Source organism: Emydura macquarii, unplaced genomic scaffold (assembly GCF_026122565.2).
Source record: "Emydura macquarii macquarii isolate MOO-44397 ecotype Brisbane River unplaced genomic scaffold, CSIRO-AGI_Emac_v2 contig_480, whole genome shotgun sequence".
Taxonomy (NCBI): domain Eukaryota; kingdom Metazoa; phylum Chordata; order Testudines; family Chelidae; genus Emydura; species Emydura macquarii.
Genome location: NW_027130617.1, coordinates 15,330,550 through 15,349,594, shown reverse-complemented (window position 1 = coordinate 15,349,594; position 19,045 = coordinate 15,330,550). Strand labels below are relative to the sequence as shown.

The 19,045-nt window shown below is 37.1% G+C and overlaps 1 protein-coding gene across 12 annotated transcripts in view; it reads left to right on the top strand.

Moving 5' to 3' along the window:
- ADGRL2 (adhesion G protein-coupled receptor L2) overlaps window positions 1-19,045 on the top strand; it is a 200,173-nt gene that overhangs the window by 30,182 nt on the left and 150,946 nt on the right. For all 12 annotated transcript variants that reach the window (XM_067538586.1, XM_067538588.1, XM_067538587.1 and 9 more), the window contains exon 2: window positions 4,805-4,977. In XM_067538586.1, coding sequence (XP_067394687.1) covers window positions 4,905-4,977 — 73 coding nt within the window. In that variant the 5' untranslated portion in view covers window positions 4,805-4,904. The remainder of the gene's footprint in view (window positions 1-4,804; window positions 4,978-19,045) is intronic.

Sequence of the window (19,045 nt, the reverse complement as noted above, 5' to 3'; positions counted from 1 at the left end):
TTTAACAAGGGTCTCTAGGTGGGTTCTTCTCCTTGATCTGCCACTGGCTCATTCACTTGTTTCTCTGAGCTTCAGTTTACCCATTGATAAGATGAGTAAAGTACTTACCAGGGGGCTGGAACTAGGGGTATTGTGGCTTGAAATGGTTTCCGTCATATACAGGATTTATGGTTTTGTTCAATGGCTTTCAGCACCCCACTATAAAAATTGTTTTAATGCCACTGCATACTTATCTATCTTATAGGGATGTTGAGGCTCAATTGAGGTTTGCAGAAACACTTTGAGGTCCTAAGATGACAGGGGCTATGTATAAGTTCATAGTAGTAATATTGATGCATTTGTAGGAGTCTTGAAAGCTCTTCAGCAAAAGAAACAACCAGCATTACCTAAACACAACTCCAAAGCTCCTCTCCATTTTCATTAGTAGGAGGACCTGATGGAACAGGACAAAGTGTTACTGGAGAGGGGGGAGACAGGCAGCTTTTTTGGCATGTAATGCCCATACTTCTGGACCTCTGACCCCTGGGGCTTGGGCTCCACAGAATTTGCGGGTAGGTCTAAGAGGATGGAGCTTCAGAGAGCTGCTGTCCTTCAGACAGTACCTATTCCAGGGGGAGCTGATAATTGGAGCAGCATTTTCTGTTTCTGGGGTGCTACTGAGCAGTGTGAAGGGGGAGAGGGACGGAGGAACCCAGTGATAGCACATATTCTGAAGGAACCATGCAGCTAGCCTAAGAGGTTTCAGCATTTCAGAGAGGTTGGGAAGCAAGGCAGAGATTTTAGGATTTGCAGGGCTGGGAGCAGAGCTCTGCATCCCTTAGCACTGCACAGGTATGAATGCTGACTTCCCCTGATTTTCCCTCCTTCAACAGGACATATACAAAACAAACACCACAAGGTAAACTTATTTCCAGTGCATGTTTTTCTGAGAGAGACCGCAATATGGCCCAGAGGTAGGGATTTAAGTTACAGCTGAAGTTTTCTGGGCAGCTTTTGTTGCACTCTGAAACTTAAGCAGTCTTCGCTCTGGAGAATGTCTTTCTTTCCCACTCTCAAATGTTCTTTGTGGATCACAGATAGCTTGGCCTATTAAGATGTGAGAGGAAGCAAGTTATTTGCACAGGATAACCACTTGCTATGATCTACTTTTTTGTTTGCAAAGAGGTAACTTAATATGGCTTTTCCTGGTCCTGTTTGTTTATTTTGGATTTTGCTGCTGTTGTGAAATTCCACCATCTCTGTCTTTGACATTTACATGATCAGAAAGACGAGACTTGAGAGCAACATATATCCCTACAAGTGTTCTTTGGCTCCAGCTTGTGTTTGGGGTAACTTTTTCCAGGATTAGTTTTGTTGTGCGGTTGAACAGTTGATTCAATAGTATAATTGTCCTTTTACTTGAATTGAATGTAGTGTGTCAAGTATTAGGATTTCACAACAATTTGCTTAATGGAGGGTTGTTATTAATTTGGTTTATAAAAAAAAAAAAACCAACAAAAATCTCTTGAGTCAGTCTTCAAACTGTTTGAATTTTTTCTGGTCTTTTGAAAGCACATCTTAGTGATAAACTGTCTGATGAAGGCTAATTAGTTCCTTTAGGCATACTTTGCCTTCAGAGAAACAAAATGAGTCAAGTTTTATTTCACTGTAGGCTAGAACACCCAATATTTCTGTTTGTCACAAACATATCAGTTTACATTGTTCCCCCTAGATAGGTGGAAGTTGCTGTTTCTGTGATGTCTCAGGGACATTCTCAAGCCCCTTCTCAAAACTATTGCTGGGTGTTAGGACACCTAAAAAAAAAAGTCAATTTAGAAGGCTTAAGGCCTTTACTCCTTCCTTCTGCCATTGGTTTCCCTATCTGGATAGCAATTTCATATAAATTTCATTCAGTCTCTAACAGTGCTCTGATTCTTTCCTTCCTTTTTTTCACACAAAAAAGAAAGCATTGAGGTGAAGTATGACAAGAACAGCCTTGTCACTATCTACTTTAAGGTGGAGAAAAACTTCTCAAAATTTACACACGCAGCTAAGGAGGCCGTACAGCATTAGGTTATGGAAATAAAAAAGCCCATTTAAAACTAAAACTCTGGAAATCAAAATCCTCTAGATGGACTTGTAGCCATTATTGTACCTCATCCACAATCTCAAATTATTCTAATTGCTTGCTCAAATCATACTGAGCAGTCTGTAGTTTCTGTGAAATAGTCCAGTGATTTAGCCCTTTGGGTGTGATAGGTGAAGAATTAATCTAAATTCTCCTTAGGCTTTTTCTGTGGGAGAATTCCCAATTTTCAGATAACTTTAGTGGCATTACTGCTTCTCTGCTGAGCAGGAACTCCTTAGCAATCTTACTTTCAGCTGCATGCAGTGTGTCATGCGGATTTTAGATTTTTCAATATGCAAAGCTCTCTCAGCCCAGGGTGAAAGACTTAGAGATAAAATATGACTATCTCTTTTTGTACCACCACTAGATTAATTGGTGATGAATCTTTCACCTCTAGGCACTTGGGTTTAGGCCAGGAAGAGCTGCTCTGTGTTTGTCCTGTTCTTTGTGGAAATACATGTGTGGTGTGCATCACTCTGCCCCTGTGCTTGAAGAGCACTTGTTGGCTGTATTTGCAAATTGCAGGAAAAGAGCCTCTTTTGTTGAAAGCTTAGAATGCCAGCTCTCTTTCATTTCCCTGTATATGAGACTGTAAGAGCTTTGCATTCTGTAAGAGGTATGTGGGAAAAAATCCAACAGTGAAGTGGCATCGCAAAGCCCTATCCACACTGAAGCAGCATACTTGGCTACTCTAATATTAAACTCTTGTCAGACTGCAGTGGTATTGTGCCTTCGTGCACTCACAGCCGGTGTAAGTGTGCGAGTCTTGTGGATCAGCAGCAGTATTCCACTGCTGGATTCATAGCTGCCCCCAGGACTCTATGTAGCAGATCTGAAACAAATGAAGTGATTGTTAATTTCACCCTCCTGTTGCTTGTGAAAGCAAGGAGCAACCTCAGAGGCATTGAAGCTGTGTACAGACTCGGAGGGAAAACATTGGTCAGCATTTAGAACTGTATCTTTGTAACCAAAAGGGTTCGAAACTTCTTTTAAAGGAAACTGTAAATTCTGTAGAAATCAATGATTTGGGCCTTTATCCTTCCCAAGGAAAGCTTTCCACTTGTCATTGGTGAGATATATAGATTTTTCAAGCCCTAAGTGTACGCCAATTCTTAGACTCCCATATGGCCCTTGAACTGAAACTTGCACATTGTATCTCCACTAGGCACTATCACAATCATTGATGCATTTTTTTACAGCAGTTTTGATCACAAAGTATCTCAAGGCTCTTCTATAACCATATTATAAAACTCCATTAACAACTCTGGGGCTTTTTTTTTTTTTTTTTTTAATGTGGGTGGGTTGAAATGAACTATCAAGGACTAACGAGAGTCATGGTGTAGTGTGCTTGTGGTTGCTTTTTCATTGGCTTAAGTGATTATGCTGCTTCCAGCATCAGTTTGCTATGCACGTGCAAGAAAGATAAGATAGGCTACGTGATCTGTAGAACCTTTGAAAATCAGGGCGCTTACTTTTAGTATAACCTCAGGCACCCAAATTTGAAAATTTTGGTCTGTCTCCCTGTAGGGCCTAGTGTGATGTGGTACAGAACTTCTCTCCTTTGACCTATGTCTGTGCAACATTGTTCAGAGATTCATTTTTACCATGTTCTAAGTTGCACACTCCTCTAGCTCTTAGAGCCCAGACATACTGGGAATTCAAGTGTGCATTCACACTGACATCTTTTATATCTCAAACACCTGTCTGCTGGAGACAGATCTAGCTCAGAGACCTAGCTATGAAAGAGGAAGTAACCGGTTATTCCAGTCGTTGTAAGAACTATGGCACTGGCTGAAAAGTGCACAGAGCTGGTCAGACCTTCCATTTCAATAACTTTTCCACTGTCATAGAAAAAAATTCAAAGGTACAGCTTATCTTTTTAAGGTCTTTTGCGTTACATGGTGTGCAGGAGAAGTTCAGGTGAGCTTGGTTTGAGGTAGAACTAAGGACTTCAGTCACATGCTAAACCCAGTGTGATTATGCGCATTTCCATTTTTGACCTGAGCTAATAATGTACATATGATTTGAAGTGGCAATACTAACAATGTGCTTGCAACACATTCAGTTTTTTTCCCCCTTGTTTGAAAGGTTTTTAGTTAGAAGTATTCTGAAACCCCACTGGTCAAAAGAGCACAGGCTTCCTCAGCAAAATGGTTGTTTTGATGACAATGTTGCTGTTTTTGCTTTTTGTCTGAGGAGGCAGAGCTATGCATAATATAAAAACTGGAATTCCTATTGCCTCTGGGAAGGGCGGGGGCAAGGAAGCCATGATGGGGAGGGGTCCTGCAGAGCTTGTCTTTGGAAATGTTATTGTTGAGCTGTTTTTATTTCTATACTTGGAGCTGTTTTGTATTAGTATTGTGCAGAATAGTGTGTCTGGTCTCAGTCATCTGCCAATCCATTTTTTTTTATTTTAACTGTTTCTCTTAGCAGGAGCACAGTAATTACAATCACATTTAAACTTTTTCATCCTATTTTCTTGTTGTGGATCCTCTTTGATCACTGACCTTGACTGTAAATCCAGCACACCTGCCTACTCTCCAGCCACAGTACAGGTGTACTGTCATGTTATATTTAAGACTTTCTGTTATTATATCAGCTAAAATTTGATACCTGATCTGTGAATTATTTTTTAAATTTGTTGGTATATGACTAACGATGGGATCTTTTTTTCCTCCTCTCCCCCCCTACCCTCAGGTATGAAGATCCATGATACAAACCCCTGGCTTCAATGATGCTGGGCATTTATAACTGGGTTCATTAAGGAATACAAAGAAAATACTTAAAGGGATCAATAATGGTGTCTGCTGGTTGCAGAATGCGAATTTTTTGGTTACTTCTCATAATCAGCTTTCTACAGTATACAGAAGGTAAGATTATATTATATATTTTAGTTATGCTTCATATGAGAGACCTCATGCTCTTATATAATTTTAAAATATTATTTTGCTTTTAGATTGCTTAGGAGTTTTAGGATGTCTGCCTAATTAGGAACAACTAATTACTACGTATCTTGTTCTGGAGCTTAGCTGTTAGTTGAAATGATTGATATTAAAACAAAGCAAACATCAAAAGTAAGCATGTTGTACATTGTTTGATATAATGACGCAAAATCGCAGTATTCAGACAACTTGAATGATGATAGAACTGATGATAGGTGGTTTATTTTTCGATTCCTTCTATTCAGTCCTCTCACTGTACTATCCTTGAGCACAAGTAAATTGCAAGTTATATGAAAAATGCATAGTTGTTTTAAATATGCTCTAATGGAACTGAAAGCAGCAGTCTGAGGACCTATTTTACTTCCATTGACTGGTTTGCTGAAATAAAACTGAAAACATTTCATTAAAATCAGTGCTACACATTTCAGAATTCGGCAAATGAAACTGGAATTGGATACAGGGACACCATCAATTTAAAAACCTAACTGCTCTCTGAAAATCATTTACCTCTGATACATATAAAACCCAAGGTTGCTCTTAAGTGAAAGAGATTGGGGGGGGGATTTTTTTTCTTTGTGTAAAATCTGTTTTGATATTATAGTTAGTCAGTCTCCTTGTTTTTGTGGCTTTTACAGTTACAGGGGGAGAGAAACATTTAAAAAGAACAGGAAAATGTGATTTTAATTTTTTAATCACAAGTATTGGCAGAGGAATTTTGAGCTAAGTGCAGTATCTAAAAATATTTGTAACTTTAAAAAAAAAATTGACAAGGTTTCAAGTTGGCAATCTCCCTTTAATAGCACTCACACCCATAATTAGATAACTCTGTGACTGATAATATGCAACTTTTTTAACTGTAGTGATTTAATTTGCGGTTCCTCAGTAACATCTATCACTTCTTTTTTTTTAAAGTAGAGCTATGTATTTCACAATGTATGACTTCTTTAGATTCATAGGTCAAACCCCTATAAGTAATTCAGAAAATAGAGTGCAGTAAAACGAAATAAGCACTACTGTCAAACAAAACTCAGCAGAGTTTAAAGGCTTAAATATCTTATAAAAGCTCTCACATTCAATATATATTTATTTAAACATTTGTTCTAATCTAAGACTCTTTCAACTCACTCAGCTTGTGGGCTTGAATTGATAAACCCATTTTGTTGAAATATAGTTATAATGCCTATGTAGACTTCCAGGAATACAGACTAGGTACCTTCCTGAAGGGTTATTGCCTTTGAGAGGTTTAATTTTACCTAAATAGCTTTCAAGATCTTTTTTTTTTTTTTCCCCCTCTACTGAATTGCGAGTATAGTGTTGAATGCCAGCTTCCCCGAGGGAGACCATACTAATCTTTTGCAGCTTCATTGGATGGTAACTTGTGATTCGTTAGAGACTGTATGTATGTATTTTCTTGGTGTCCTTTGTGTTTTTAGTCTTGGATGAAACCTTATTGTCAAATGAAAGACAAGTTTTGCAGATGAGAAATGAAGTACTGTTCAGCAGCCACTGGGAGCTTAGATATCTAAATTTTACAGCTAGTTGGCTTTGGTAATTACTGTGTTTAGTGCAAAAATGCATTCATCTTGCAAGAATGCATGAACTAGTTTAAAACTGTACTTAAAATATAATACAGGGAAATGGTGTTTTCACTTCATGGCTTTTCCAATTAAAGGTGCTCAATGACAGTTATAAAATGTTAAGTTTGTGTGCGCGTGTGGTGTATAGTTACACCACAGTTAAAAATCTCACAACTCTTAGAATGTTTAAATATTTATCAGAATATCTCAGTATTGGAGTTTGCAATATGTAGCAATTGAAGAAAATCTGGAAGAAGGAAGGGGAAAACGGTATAGAAACATAATCAGAAAAATAACTAACTTAGCTATATAACAAGCAGTTTTCAGCAACAAATAGCTTATCTGCTGGGTTTGGGTAGGAAAAATTAACTGAAAGCTTCTGCATGCCAAATTGTCACAATATGCAGAAAGCTAATTTTCGTTTTCATTTCTAACATTTCAGATCCATGTTGTTCTAGTCCTATTTTTCTGGTTTCTAGGAGCCAGTAGCAATCTTTTGATGCTTCAGTGCTAAATTCAATTCCTCTAAAGTCTACACAAGTTACTTTTTCAGCTAAAAGAAATGGAAGGAAATTGGGAGCAGCTAACAGAATCGTACAAAATTAATTGTAAATTCTCAGAATAAATGAAATATTGTGACACTGTATCCACCAGAAGCAAAAATGAATACAGTATTATTAGACTTTCTCACAAAATTGCGTTGCCTTTTGCTTCAGTCATAAGAGATGCCGAGGGTAACATGCTCTAGTAACGCTTCATCCCTGGAAGTAAAACCATGAACAAAGGCTATAATAACAGTGCCTAAATGAAGTAGGAACATCTTTAATTCTCTGACTTGGAATCTAGCTACATAAATTTTGTTATGGAAATCTTATATACGTAAGCAGGTTGTTGCAACTGGTGGTAAAAAAAAAACTAACTAAATTGCCTGCTGCTATGTGTGAATGTTTCTGTACAGTTTAAAAAGATTCCAGGTGTGGACCAATGGTTCATTAGTCCACTTAATGAAAAATTTTCCAATCAAGACAGAGACCTCATTGCTGTCACAGTGGCTTAACCCACTAGGGGGTTAGTAGGCAGCTACTGTTTTATGAGAGGCTGCAGTATTCTTTGCAGTATCATTGATCATATCAAGAATCATATATGCAGCTAAGAGAAGTTTCTTTTTTTTAAATTATTTTTCAAGCAACAGGCCAAAGGGTTTGCTTTCGAAGCAGTTCCTTCCTACAGGTAAAGAGAATATGGAAAGGACACATATACTGGCAGCTGGAAGCAGAGAGTTAGTACATACTTCTGGCACATTGGTCTGTGTCATGTCAGTTTGTTTTAGAGAAGCCTGACAGGGCATCGTAGTCTGCTAGCAGAAGTAAGTAGATAATATTATGACACCAAGTCAAGAGAACCATGCGAAAGACGGAAACCTGAGGGAAGAAGAGCTCAAGTTAATTAACTTAAATATTTAACATTTCTTTTAAAGCTGTTCTTTTGCTGCTTTTTCCAGAATACTCTACTATAAGTATCACCTTTAAACCAGAAACCAATTTCAAAGAAATATTTTGACTGAGAAGAATAGCTATGGAGAACAGTTGAACTATGCAGGTTTTTTTTTTTTTTCTAAAGCACTTTATTTGTATGATCTCCTTCCCTTTTTAGATTAGTTAAGACAGATAGGTTGGTATGCATATGATGGTCTAATAGGCTTTCATATCTAAAGGCTTTGCTTGTATTACGAGTGTACTAAATTTGCTATTTTGCGCTAGCGCTCTGATGGATAATTGTGTTTCATTGTCTGTCTATTCCTTCAGCTTAATGGAATAACATTTATTTTTGATTTCCTTGTCGTCCACACAACAGAGAAACAATACAAAATAAATAATTTAATTTGTTTCTTTATGTATTACGTTAATGTTACAATCAAGATTTAATTTAATTTTTGATTAATTCTATGTCAAAGTAATTCAAGAAATTTCAAAATTTGCTAGTGTGTGTGGGTTTGATGTCTCATATGTAGGAGCATTTTAAAAGTCTATTTTTCCCATCTGTGGGTGTTCGTTTTTAAAAAAACGCTGTTTCCTGAAGTAATAGGTATTATTGATAAGATCCAGCCTCTCTTTGTCTATAAAAAGACATTTTTGTTTATATTCGAATGAAAAGCATAAACCACAGATTTTTCAAAGTTTATATACTCCAGCGGATAGGGAAAATATTTTGTTTCATAAAATTTATTTTTATTTACAAAAATCACTAAATGTACATCTAGAATTATCGCCTTTATTTTAAAAGATACATTTAAATACACGTAATATACACACCTAGTGCCTGAAAGTTGCAGAGCCCATGTAGCATTCTGCTTAGTGTCCTCAGAACCTTGTAAATGCAATGGGAGTTGAAGGGTCTGAGCACACTTCAAAAGGTGCTTGACATCTTTGCACAATTGAGACCCCAAGGCCTAATTTTGCAAACAGTTGTATACATGAGTAAATTCACACATTTGTTACAGGATTGGGCCTGTAGTATTTAAAACAAACAAACAAACAAACAAAAAACCCTTGTACATAGCATATCTTTAATTGATAGGAGTGCTTCACTAATAGGGAAATCAACTTTTTTTACGTTAACTGATTAAATTTTTGCTTTGTCCATTTCTTCCAGGGTAGTGCTCTCTCTAGCATCATGTATCAGTAAGTAGGAATGTAAATTGGATTTCTCTAGGTAAGAGAATTAAATCACAGTATAATCTGTATGAAACACATTTATTTGGCAACTTCTTGGTTTAATGAAGTGCTTCGAAGTATCCACAAACATAACAAGTACAATTTTGCCCCACTTCTGTTAAGCAACCAATTTTTGTCAGTCCCTTGAGTGGTTACTTCTGATAGGTTTTTACTGAATCCATACTGTATAATGGAGTTGTAACTAAAAGTCAGACATTTGACTGTTAGCACTGTTTGGCACAAGTGATTTCTTATAAATAACAGCAGCTCTTCAGAAAAATTGAGATAGATTTCAGCATAAGTTATCCAACATAGTGTATGTTATGATTTCATTAGCAAAAATGTTTTTGTTAAATAATGAATGTGGATTTAGAGGCAAACATTTATGTAAAAAGGAATTGTAAGGTGCCCATAAAAACTGAAACAGATGAGTCCTGTTTTAAACATTTGTTCTGAACAAAAGAAGGAATACTTTAGTTGTGTTTATTTAGCGATATCACAATTTTGATTCTTGAAAGATACAGAGGGCCAACGCAGCTTTTAAAAAGTAAATTGATCTAAATAGTGAAATCAAATTTATTTTTAAAGAAAAATGTCTGGTAAACCTTTCAAGTGCAGTTTTAGATTAAGGAGGCTGTCAGACTACCTGGCCAAAGAAAAAGCTGTTAGATTCTTCAGCATGTGAGCAATGCATGTTCTTTCATTCATTCCTTCTGTGCTGGGACCTGAGGTTCATGGTTGGGAAAGAAAATCATGGTTTCAGAAATGTAGGAGAAATGACATAGGGATAGAGAAATCTGATAATCTTGACAGTCTCAGCTTGTGAAGGGCCATTTTAAATACTGCACTAATACTTGTTTAGAGGACTTGTTAAGAAATCTTAATTTTTAGCAACTAAATTATTTTTATATATAAAAAAAATTCACACACGCTCAAATTTGTTATAGTTTGAACAAAAAAAATTGAAATCTAAATTAGTGCATTCCAGGTATTAGCTACTCTTTTCAAGAGCCGTGTTCCTGCTGTCATTTTCTAAAATTTTAAATTTCTCTTATGAAAGGGGAAGCTGTTTTACAGCCTCAGAAGCTTTCTTCACAAGAGAAGGACTTTGAAAATTGTCAAAAAATGTACAAACACAAATTATTCCTGCTAAGGGCAAATGTTACCTTTCCAGAGCCTTCTAATTTTGCTTCAATTTACTATTTTTCATTGTGATAACCTTGTTCAGTCTCAATGAGAATAGCTACATGACCAACCACTAGGCTGAGATTGAATTGACTCGGCTACCTTGGTTTAGCTGACTGACACAGTTGGCTCATAGTCTTCTTCCTCTCCCATATTTGGATATAGTTTAGCTTAGTTAAAGACTATACAGGTGCCTTTCTCAACAAGATACATGTGGATTAGCCACACATCTCCTATGTAAAATTTATTGGGCCTCACAGTACTATGTCATGGAGCACAGATAATGCAATATATCTTTTTTTACTACCTTTGTGTATTAAAACCAAATCACTGTATATGTGTTTGTTTTAATTATTGTATTCCTGTTTGTACTAAAATCCAAGTATATTGTTGAACCTGAGAAACGGTACTTTATTTAGCTTTATCAGTACATACTTCAGTCCTTAGCTGTGTTTGTATTATATTTGTGAAATATAGTGCAAAATGGAGAGATTTGTAACCCATAGAATTTGGAGTGGGGAGGCATTAAGCATCTGAAGTAGTGGATAACTGAAGACTGTGCACTGAAAGTTCTCTTCTCACTACTGTTGTATTTGTCCACATCAGGATCAGAAAATAATGAAGGTTCTCATAAAGTATAATAAATCTAGATTGAACATGCAAAGTCCTAATCCGGCAATCATGCATGTAATTTTACATCCACAAATAGTTCAGTTGAAGTCCATGGATTACTCATGTGAGTAAAGTTGCATGCACAAGTCTTTGCAGGATCACGTCTGTACATTGAATGGAATATTTATACTACTAGTTCGGTTAAAAATATACACCAGTCTTACTGAATTTGTACTAATAAACATACTGACACAGTAGTAATACAAATATTTTGTTGTATGTAAGTTCCATAAAAAACAATAATTCTCTTGCCCACTTCTGTATTTGTGATTTAGTTCCAGGATGCATTCCACAAGGAACAAGAGAGCAATCCATTCAGAATAAAAACTGACTTTGCTTTACGTCTGTGTATGTTCTCTTTGTAAGTGTACCTGATGGTCTGTGATCTTTCTGTATGCTGGTATATAGTTGCTTATGACGATACGACAAGTTTCCCAGACACCAGAGGCTCTTAAAAGTTGATTTTGGCTTTTTAAAAGTGATTTAGTAACACAATATTTTGTTTTTAACATAAATACCTTCATTTGTTTCAATAGGGTAAATATAGAAAAGCAAAGATCCTTAAGGAATATACTTTGCTGTAAATTCTACTGTATCCCTAGGAATGCATTTATTTTTGTAAAATCATCTTGCAAAGTTTTGTTTCTAACTCACTCTAAAATTAATAAAAGTTCACATAATTAAATTTAGAGCCATTTTTAGTTTTATTCACTATCTTCTGTAGCATTATTTAATCCACTAATTAATCTTATCAAGCTTGATAGTTTTATTGTAATATACAGATATTGTATATTGGATTGATGTTTTGAATGTTATGCCTAAAAATATCAGTCTTTTCTCCTGAATTGCCATCTTTGTTCTTAAAAAGGTAAATTTCCCCCACATTTAGCACACAGTAAATTTTGTGTCATCTTAAATCCATGGAAATAGTATGTCAAACTGAAAAAGAGCAATCCTTGCTGACATAGGAACTAAACAAAGCCCACTGATTCAAGATGTCTCATATTTTGTCTACCAAAAAGAAACTTGAACTAACTAGTTCACTAACTTTCAAAAACCAATTGTGCTAAAGCTTTTTGTGTTTCCGTTATCTCTATCTTCTAGCTTTCTTTTGAAGTGTAAAGAAATAGAGCTGTATAAATGTTTGCTCAGTTGGAGGATGCCTCTTTCAATAAAAGGAGACAATTCATCCATGTCAAGTGACATTAAGACAGTCATTTTAAGGGAAGTGAAGGAAAATGTGTTCATTTCCAATGACATTGAACCAGTTCAGGTGGTTGGGAAATGTTCATCCTTTTTTCTTAATCTTAAATTATTCTAATAAGGTAATTCACTGGTTTTTCTGTGCTGTGCATTAGTGATGGGTTGTTTTTTTTTTTTTTTGGTTTTTTATTTTTGTTTGTTTAAAGTCTCTCTCTCTCTCCCTCCCCCCCAGAAATGTGTGTGGGAGAGTGTTTGTTTGGAAAGCAAACTAAATTTTCGTATTGGTTGCTTAAGCAACTCATACATAGGAGTAACCCAGAGAGGACAAATAACTTCAATTTCTATTCCTGCTTACAGCACAGGCTAGGGAGAGCTAACTTCCCCGCAACCCCATAAATTATTTGGATACCTCTCTTAGGAGTTAAACCAGTGTCACTGATATTCTGTAGTAGCACAGACTATAAGTAGGCTACGATGCTGTTATTGAAAGATTTTTCTGTTAAATGTGAATTCAGTAAGTTAATTTAAAATAAGGAAAGCTAATGGGGAACTGTCACTTTCAGCAGATTCTGCAAATATGTTGTATTTTTAGGTGGGAAAAGAAGTGAGATCTTTTCTTTTTAAATTGTAGTAAGAAGAATTTTGTACTGTTTCATATCACTTCTCGATTGTAAACATCTAAGTCTAGTTGGTCTTTTATCCACTGATCCTGTGTGACTACTTGGCATGCAACCTGACCTTCCTTCCCTAATATTTCACATTATTATCTTCCATCTTCTCCCCATTGACCTGTCCCAGTTTTTTTTCTCTGGTTCAAAGATTATGAGAGATTGCCTCTGATATTTTTGTCTATTTCTTCAAACAAGTTTCTGTTCTGATAAGATGTTGCTTGTAAAGTGAATTTTAATCATGTAGTGCAGATTAAAATGTATCCTCAGCATTGTAATTCTGTTTGGAAAAATGTGGTTTTGTGGCCATTTAGAACTGATTAGGTATTTCAGTGGTTTCAAGATAAATATGCTCATAGTAAACAAAAAAGAACAGTTTGGCGTTTATACTTCTGTACTGTTTAATTTGCAACAGATGAAGTTGGTGTGCGAGAAAATGAAACATGGAGATTACTAGAGGGCAAACTGGTGGTTTGCGATGTGGATTATTACCCATTAAGATGGATGGAATCACAATACATCATTTTACAGATTGCAGTACCAGCTTAAATTTTTTTTTTAAGACAACATCTTATGCAATGTTGTTTCATGCCTTCAGATTCAAGTGCTACTCAATAACCAACAACTTTGAATTTTCTTTGTATAGTTATAGGTTGTTTTGCAATGCACTGTTTGAAAAAGAAGAAAGTTTTTATAGGAAACGGAAAATGTTCCAGCACTCAAACCACCTGAAGTATGTGCAGTGCAAATACAATGTATAAAAACCCTGCATATCTACATATAATAAACTGTCTTAAAAGATTTTATAGAAATAATGGGCATTTGTAGTAAAAAGCAGAGTGCCCATAGAGGAAGATTATTCAAGAAATATATTGAGTTGCCAGATGTATTTTGTTGACTAACTGCATTAATATATTAATTAGCTTTGAGTATGGCTTGATTAAATCAATGGAGTTGTGACATTCTGGCAACAGTTGCATTTACTATATGAGACGTATTTAATCTGTAACATGCATTATCCAGCCTTAATATGTTTTTGAACATTTTCACATTGCCCTTTATTTATGACAAGAAACTTGTTTAATCTTTTGCTTTATTTTAGAGTTTAGGCAAAGAGAGGTGCTCTAAATATTAGCTTTCAAAAGCTCTTTCTTTTATGGCATTGATGACATTTATAGCCGAATCAGTGATACTAGCTTTATACCATAAAGGCATATCTGAGAGTTATCATTCCATTCATCAGCAGTACTGTTAATTGGCTGATAGCAAAGGTATAATGAAAATAGAGGAGAAAACATTTAATGAGAAGACTTGATCAAAGTGTGACTGACGTGGCAGGTTCTGGCTAAATTTAGGCCCTTGATCCCATTTTCATGTGAAGTGAAATATTAACTGGTGACGGAACAACAAAATTCATTTAAGAGCATTCAGAGATGTTAAGGAATAATAAAACTCTATAACCATGTAAATGACAGCAGCTGACTATTTGAATTAACTTTGTGTTTAGCTTAATTTGGGGTCCTAATTATTCTTAACTTACGTGAGTAGATTTCAATTATAGTATACTGCAGGGATTTGTAGCTAAGGCAACTGAAGGAATCATTTCACATAAAGTACTTTTGTTCAACTGATTAGGCAGGTTTAAAATGGAACGATAGAAAATTGAAACCTTGTCTGATAAGGCTCAACGGATTGTTTCCAGTGACACCATAAAAAAAAATGTAGTAAAGTTCATTTCCTCCCCACTCCATCACAAGATTTTGCATCACTAGTAATGTAATGTATAATACATTTATAACCTAATAAAATATTTTTATTATTACAAAAGATTACAGGCTTAGTACCAGAGTAAACTGGATTGCAACCAATTGATTACTAAATAAGTGTGGCTATAATTAAGGAGTATATTCCTATTTCCATGAACCCTTGGATTGGGTCTTTGTAAGGGCATTTTTTCCAGGAGCTTGATACAGAAAAGTTTGAAACTTCTAATATATTAATTTAGTGTCCAGTTGGGCCATTAGCCATTTAAGTAGTAAAGTGCATAAATTATAAGCTGTTCATCAGTCTAGACATTTTATGTAATTAAAAAAGTACATAACTTTTTCCAAAACAAATGCTTGGATAGGCATCTGATTCATAATGGAGATGGACTATTTTGAGTATTTTATAAAATGACTTAACTGAACTTTTCAATTATAAAAAGCTGTCGGTACTACCCACGTAGAGTAACTACTTTCTTAACAAGATGTTTTACTGCATATTGCATAAAAAGTGCCTAGAATAGATGTACTTCTGTTAAAGAGACATTGTAAAGGTGGCATGCTTCGAAACTTAAACATCATACAAAGTCAATCCTTTTTAAATGTCCTCTAGATTCATGAAAAAAAATCAACATGCTGTGACATACCAGGGTATAATCTAAACGAACGAGTAGCTGGGTCCTCTAACCTCGAGTGCCCTTTACCATGCTTTGCTGCTGTAGCCTCCAGCCTGGACTGCTCACGAACAGTCTCCAGCATGCAAATCACACCCTGCTATAACTGTGCATGTGCTGCTACCAGCCAGCTGCACCTTGGCTCATACTAGTCTTGGTTATACTGTAGGGTAACCCCAACATAGCCTCAGTCTTAGATTTTCCTCTTCAGAAACGTATGTCCTATGTTGCCCAACCCTGTCCTGAACAATACAAGTTTATATAAAGTCAGTTATTTCTTTAATAGAAATAATATGCACAAACTTGCCACCCCCAAATGGAGTTTCCCAGACACTTAAATTTGAACACACTGGATTAGATAAAACAATAGAACAAGTTTATTAACTATAAAGAGAGATTTTAAGTGAGTACAACTGTTAAGGCATAAACGCCAGAAATGGTTACAAGAAGAATAAAGATAAAACGTAACGGGTGCCTAACTTAACAAACTAAGTTAAATTCAAAGCAAAGTTTTCTCACCACATGCTTTCAGCAGTCTTACTGACCAAACTCGTTAGTCAGGACCCCTTCTCTCAGAATCTAATGAATGCTTCCTTTGTCACTTCAGGTGCGGTCAGTGTGATGGCTAGGGGGAGAGAGAGAGAGCAGTTGTACTGGGATGTTTGTACCTTCTTTTCATAGTTTCAGTCCCCCTCTTGAAAAACATTTCCAGCTGGGTACCAGGAGACAAAAAATCTATGGGGAAGGATGTCCTTGCTTCTTTTTCCTCACTTGTTTGAGGGGTTTTTTTGTTTCCCTTTTCTGCTTGATGACTCTTGACTGATTAAATTCAAATTAAGCAGAACACACATTTCTTTGTTTAGGATAGGGAAGGCGGTGGATGTGATATACCTTGACTTTAGCAAAGCTTTTGATACTGTCTCGCACAGTATTCTTATCAGCAAGTTAAAGAAGTATGGGTTGGATGAATGGACTATAAAATGGATAGAGAACTGGCTAGAGCATAGGGCTCAACGAGTAGTGATCAATGGCTCCATGTCTAGCTGGCAACCGGTCACAAGTGGAGTTCCCCAGGGGTCTGTCCTGGGGCCGGTTTTGTTCAACATCTTTATTAATGATCTGGAGGATGGGGTAGATTGCACCCTCAGCAAGTTTGCGGACGACACTAAGCTGGGGGGAGTGGTAGATACCCTGGAGGGTAGGGATAGGATACAGAGTGACCTAAACAAACTGGAGGATTGGGCCAAAAGAAATCTAATGAGGTTCAACAAGGACAAGTGCAGAGTCCTCCACTTAGGAAGGAAGAATCCCATGCACAGCTATAGACTGGGGACCGACGAGCTGGGCAGCAGCTCTGCAGAAAAGGACCTGGGGGTAACGGTGGATAAAAAGCTGGATATGAGTCAGCAGTGTGCCCTGGTTGTCAAGAAGGCTAATGGAATATTGGGCTGCATTAGGAGGGGCATTGCTAGCAGGTCACGGGAAGTGATTATTCCCCTCTATTCGGCATTGGTGAGGCCGCATTTAGAATACTGTGTCCAGTTTTGGGCCCCCCACTACAAAAAAGATGTGGACAATTTGGAGAGAGTGCAGCGGAGGGCAACAAAAATGATTAGGGGGCTGGAGCACAGGACTTACGAGGAGAGGCTGAGGGAACTGGGCTTGTTTAGTCTGCAAAAGAGAAGAGTGAGGGGGGATTTGATAGCGGCTTTTAACTGCCTGAAAGGGGGTTCCAGGGAGGATGGGGCTAGGCTGTTCTCGGTGGTGGCAGATGACAGAACAAGGAGCAACGGTCTCAAGTTGCAGGGCGGGAGGTCTAGGTTGGACATTAGGAAAAAGTTTTTTACTAGGAGGGTGGTGAAGCATTGGAATGGGTTACCTAGGGAGGTGGTGGAATCTCCATCCTTACAGGTTTTTAAGCTGAGGCTTGACAAAGCCCTGGTTGGGATGATATAGCTGAGGTTAGTCCTGCTTTGAGCAGGGGGTTGGACTAGATGACCTCCTGAGGTCCCTTCCAACTCTAATATTCTATGATTCTATGATTCTGTGATAGACCTGTTTGTGCTTGGGTTGGGAGCATGTGTTAATAACATCATATTAGGAAATCTTATAACTTCACATATAGTGTTGCTACATGTATTTTACTAGGACAATAATGACCAGCAAATTATGAGTTTTCAAATGATACCTCACAAAGCATGCTTTGTACAAAGATTATTACAATAGCATGTAGAGCATGGGTACATTCTGTCATACATGCTTCCAAAACAAAGTCTGCATCATGGTTTAAATTCCTGCTTCTAAAGTGAGTAATCCAACATCAACTTGTTTGTGTTTGGTTCCACTGGCATAGCCATCCTGTTTGCCCTCTGCTGCCTTCTGGCTCAGTAATTCTGAACAGCCAGGGTATTGAAAGTTACAAGGATTCTTACCCTGCTGACTTAGAAAAGCAGAGTGGAGCAACAGCACACCATCTATGCCTGCAAACCAAAATATAGGTCTAATTCAGAGCTGCCAGCTTTGACCATGCCCCTGGAGTACACACTTAGAGCATATGTATGCTGGCTTCATAGAAGCCATATTTGTATTGTGTGCGAATGTTGTCTTAGGTGTCAAGCACAAAAGTGACTTAATTCTACTGAGGTCAGAGGGAAGCTTTGATTTTATAGCACATCAGTTTTTTTTTTTTAACTACTCTATTAAAACACATTTTAAAATGAAGTTCTTAAACTCGTTACTTTTATGTAAGGAAATCATAATTAAGTTTAAATGCCACTGAGAAACACTGTGATTTCCAGAAGTGGGTGACAAAAAAATACCTCTGTGACATCATAAACTCATGCAAAATGTCCATCATCGCTCTATAGTCTCCGTTTCCCATGAGTAATGGGTATGTTTGCCCATATGTATGACATATCTCTCAGCTGATAGTCTAGCATTAGTGGTGTGCGTGGCCCCTGTAGGCCCCAGCTAGGAACTCTCTGGAACTCATGGAGATGTGCAATGCCTCCCTCATGCCATTTTTTCAATTTCTAGAACTATGTAGGATAGAATAATGGTTTCTACCAATGGGAAGGCATAGAGAGAATGTAAGTCTTTGTACAGGGCCTCCTATAAGGGAATCTTAATTAAATGTTACAAAGTTTAATTTTTATGAAAGTTTGCTCATACCTGCAGATGTTTCTGGAAGTTTCTTTCACATCTTCCTGGAGCTATATAGCTGGTATATTCCCCCTAGTAAAGACTGTGGCTTCCCCTATTTACCTGTACAGGGAAGTTAGAGGGCATCTGCATGCATGGGCTACCCTCATCACATGACCTAGCATGGTAGGTTGATCAGTCTCTGCAAACTGCTACTCCCACGCTTGTGCAAATGGATGCGAGCGGGGGAGCCTTGACTCCACTGGTACATAGAGGAGGAGTAATTTGTGCTAAGTAAAAGGCTGGCTCAGGTTATTTCCAAGGAAGGAAACCAGGGATCAGATTTGTGACTGTTACAATACAGTTCTGGTTTTGCTCCTGGATCAGCTAAGTGCCATC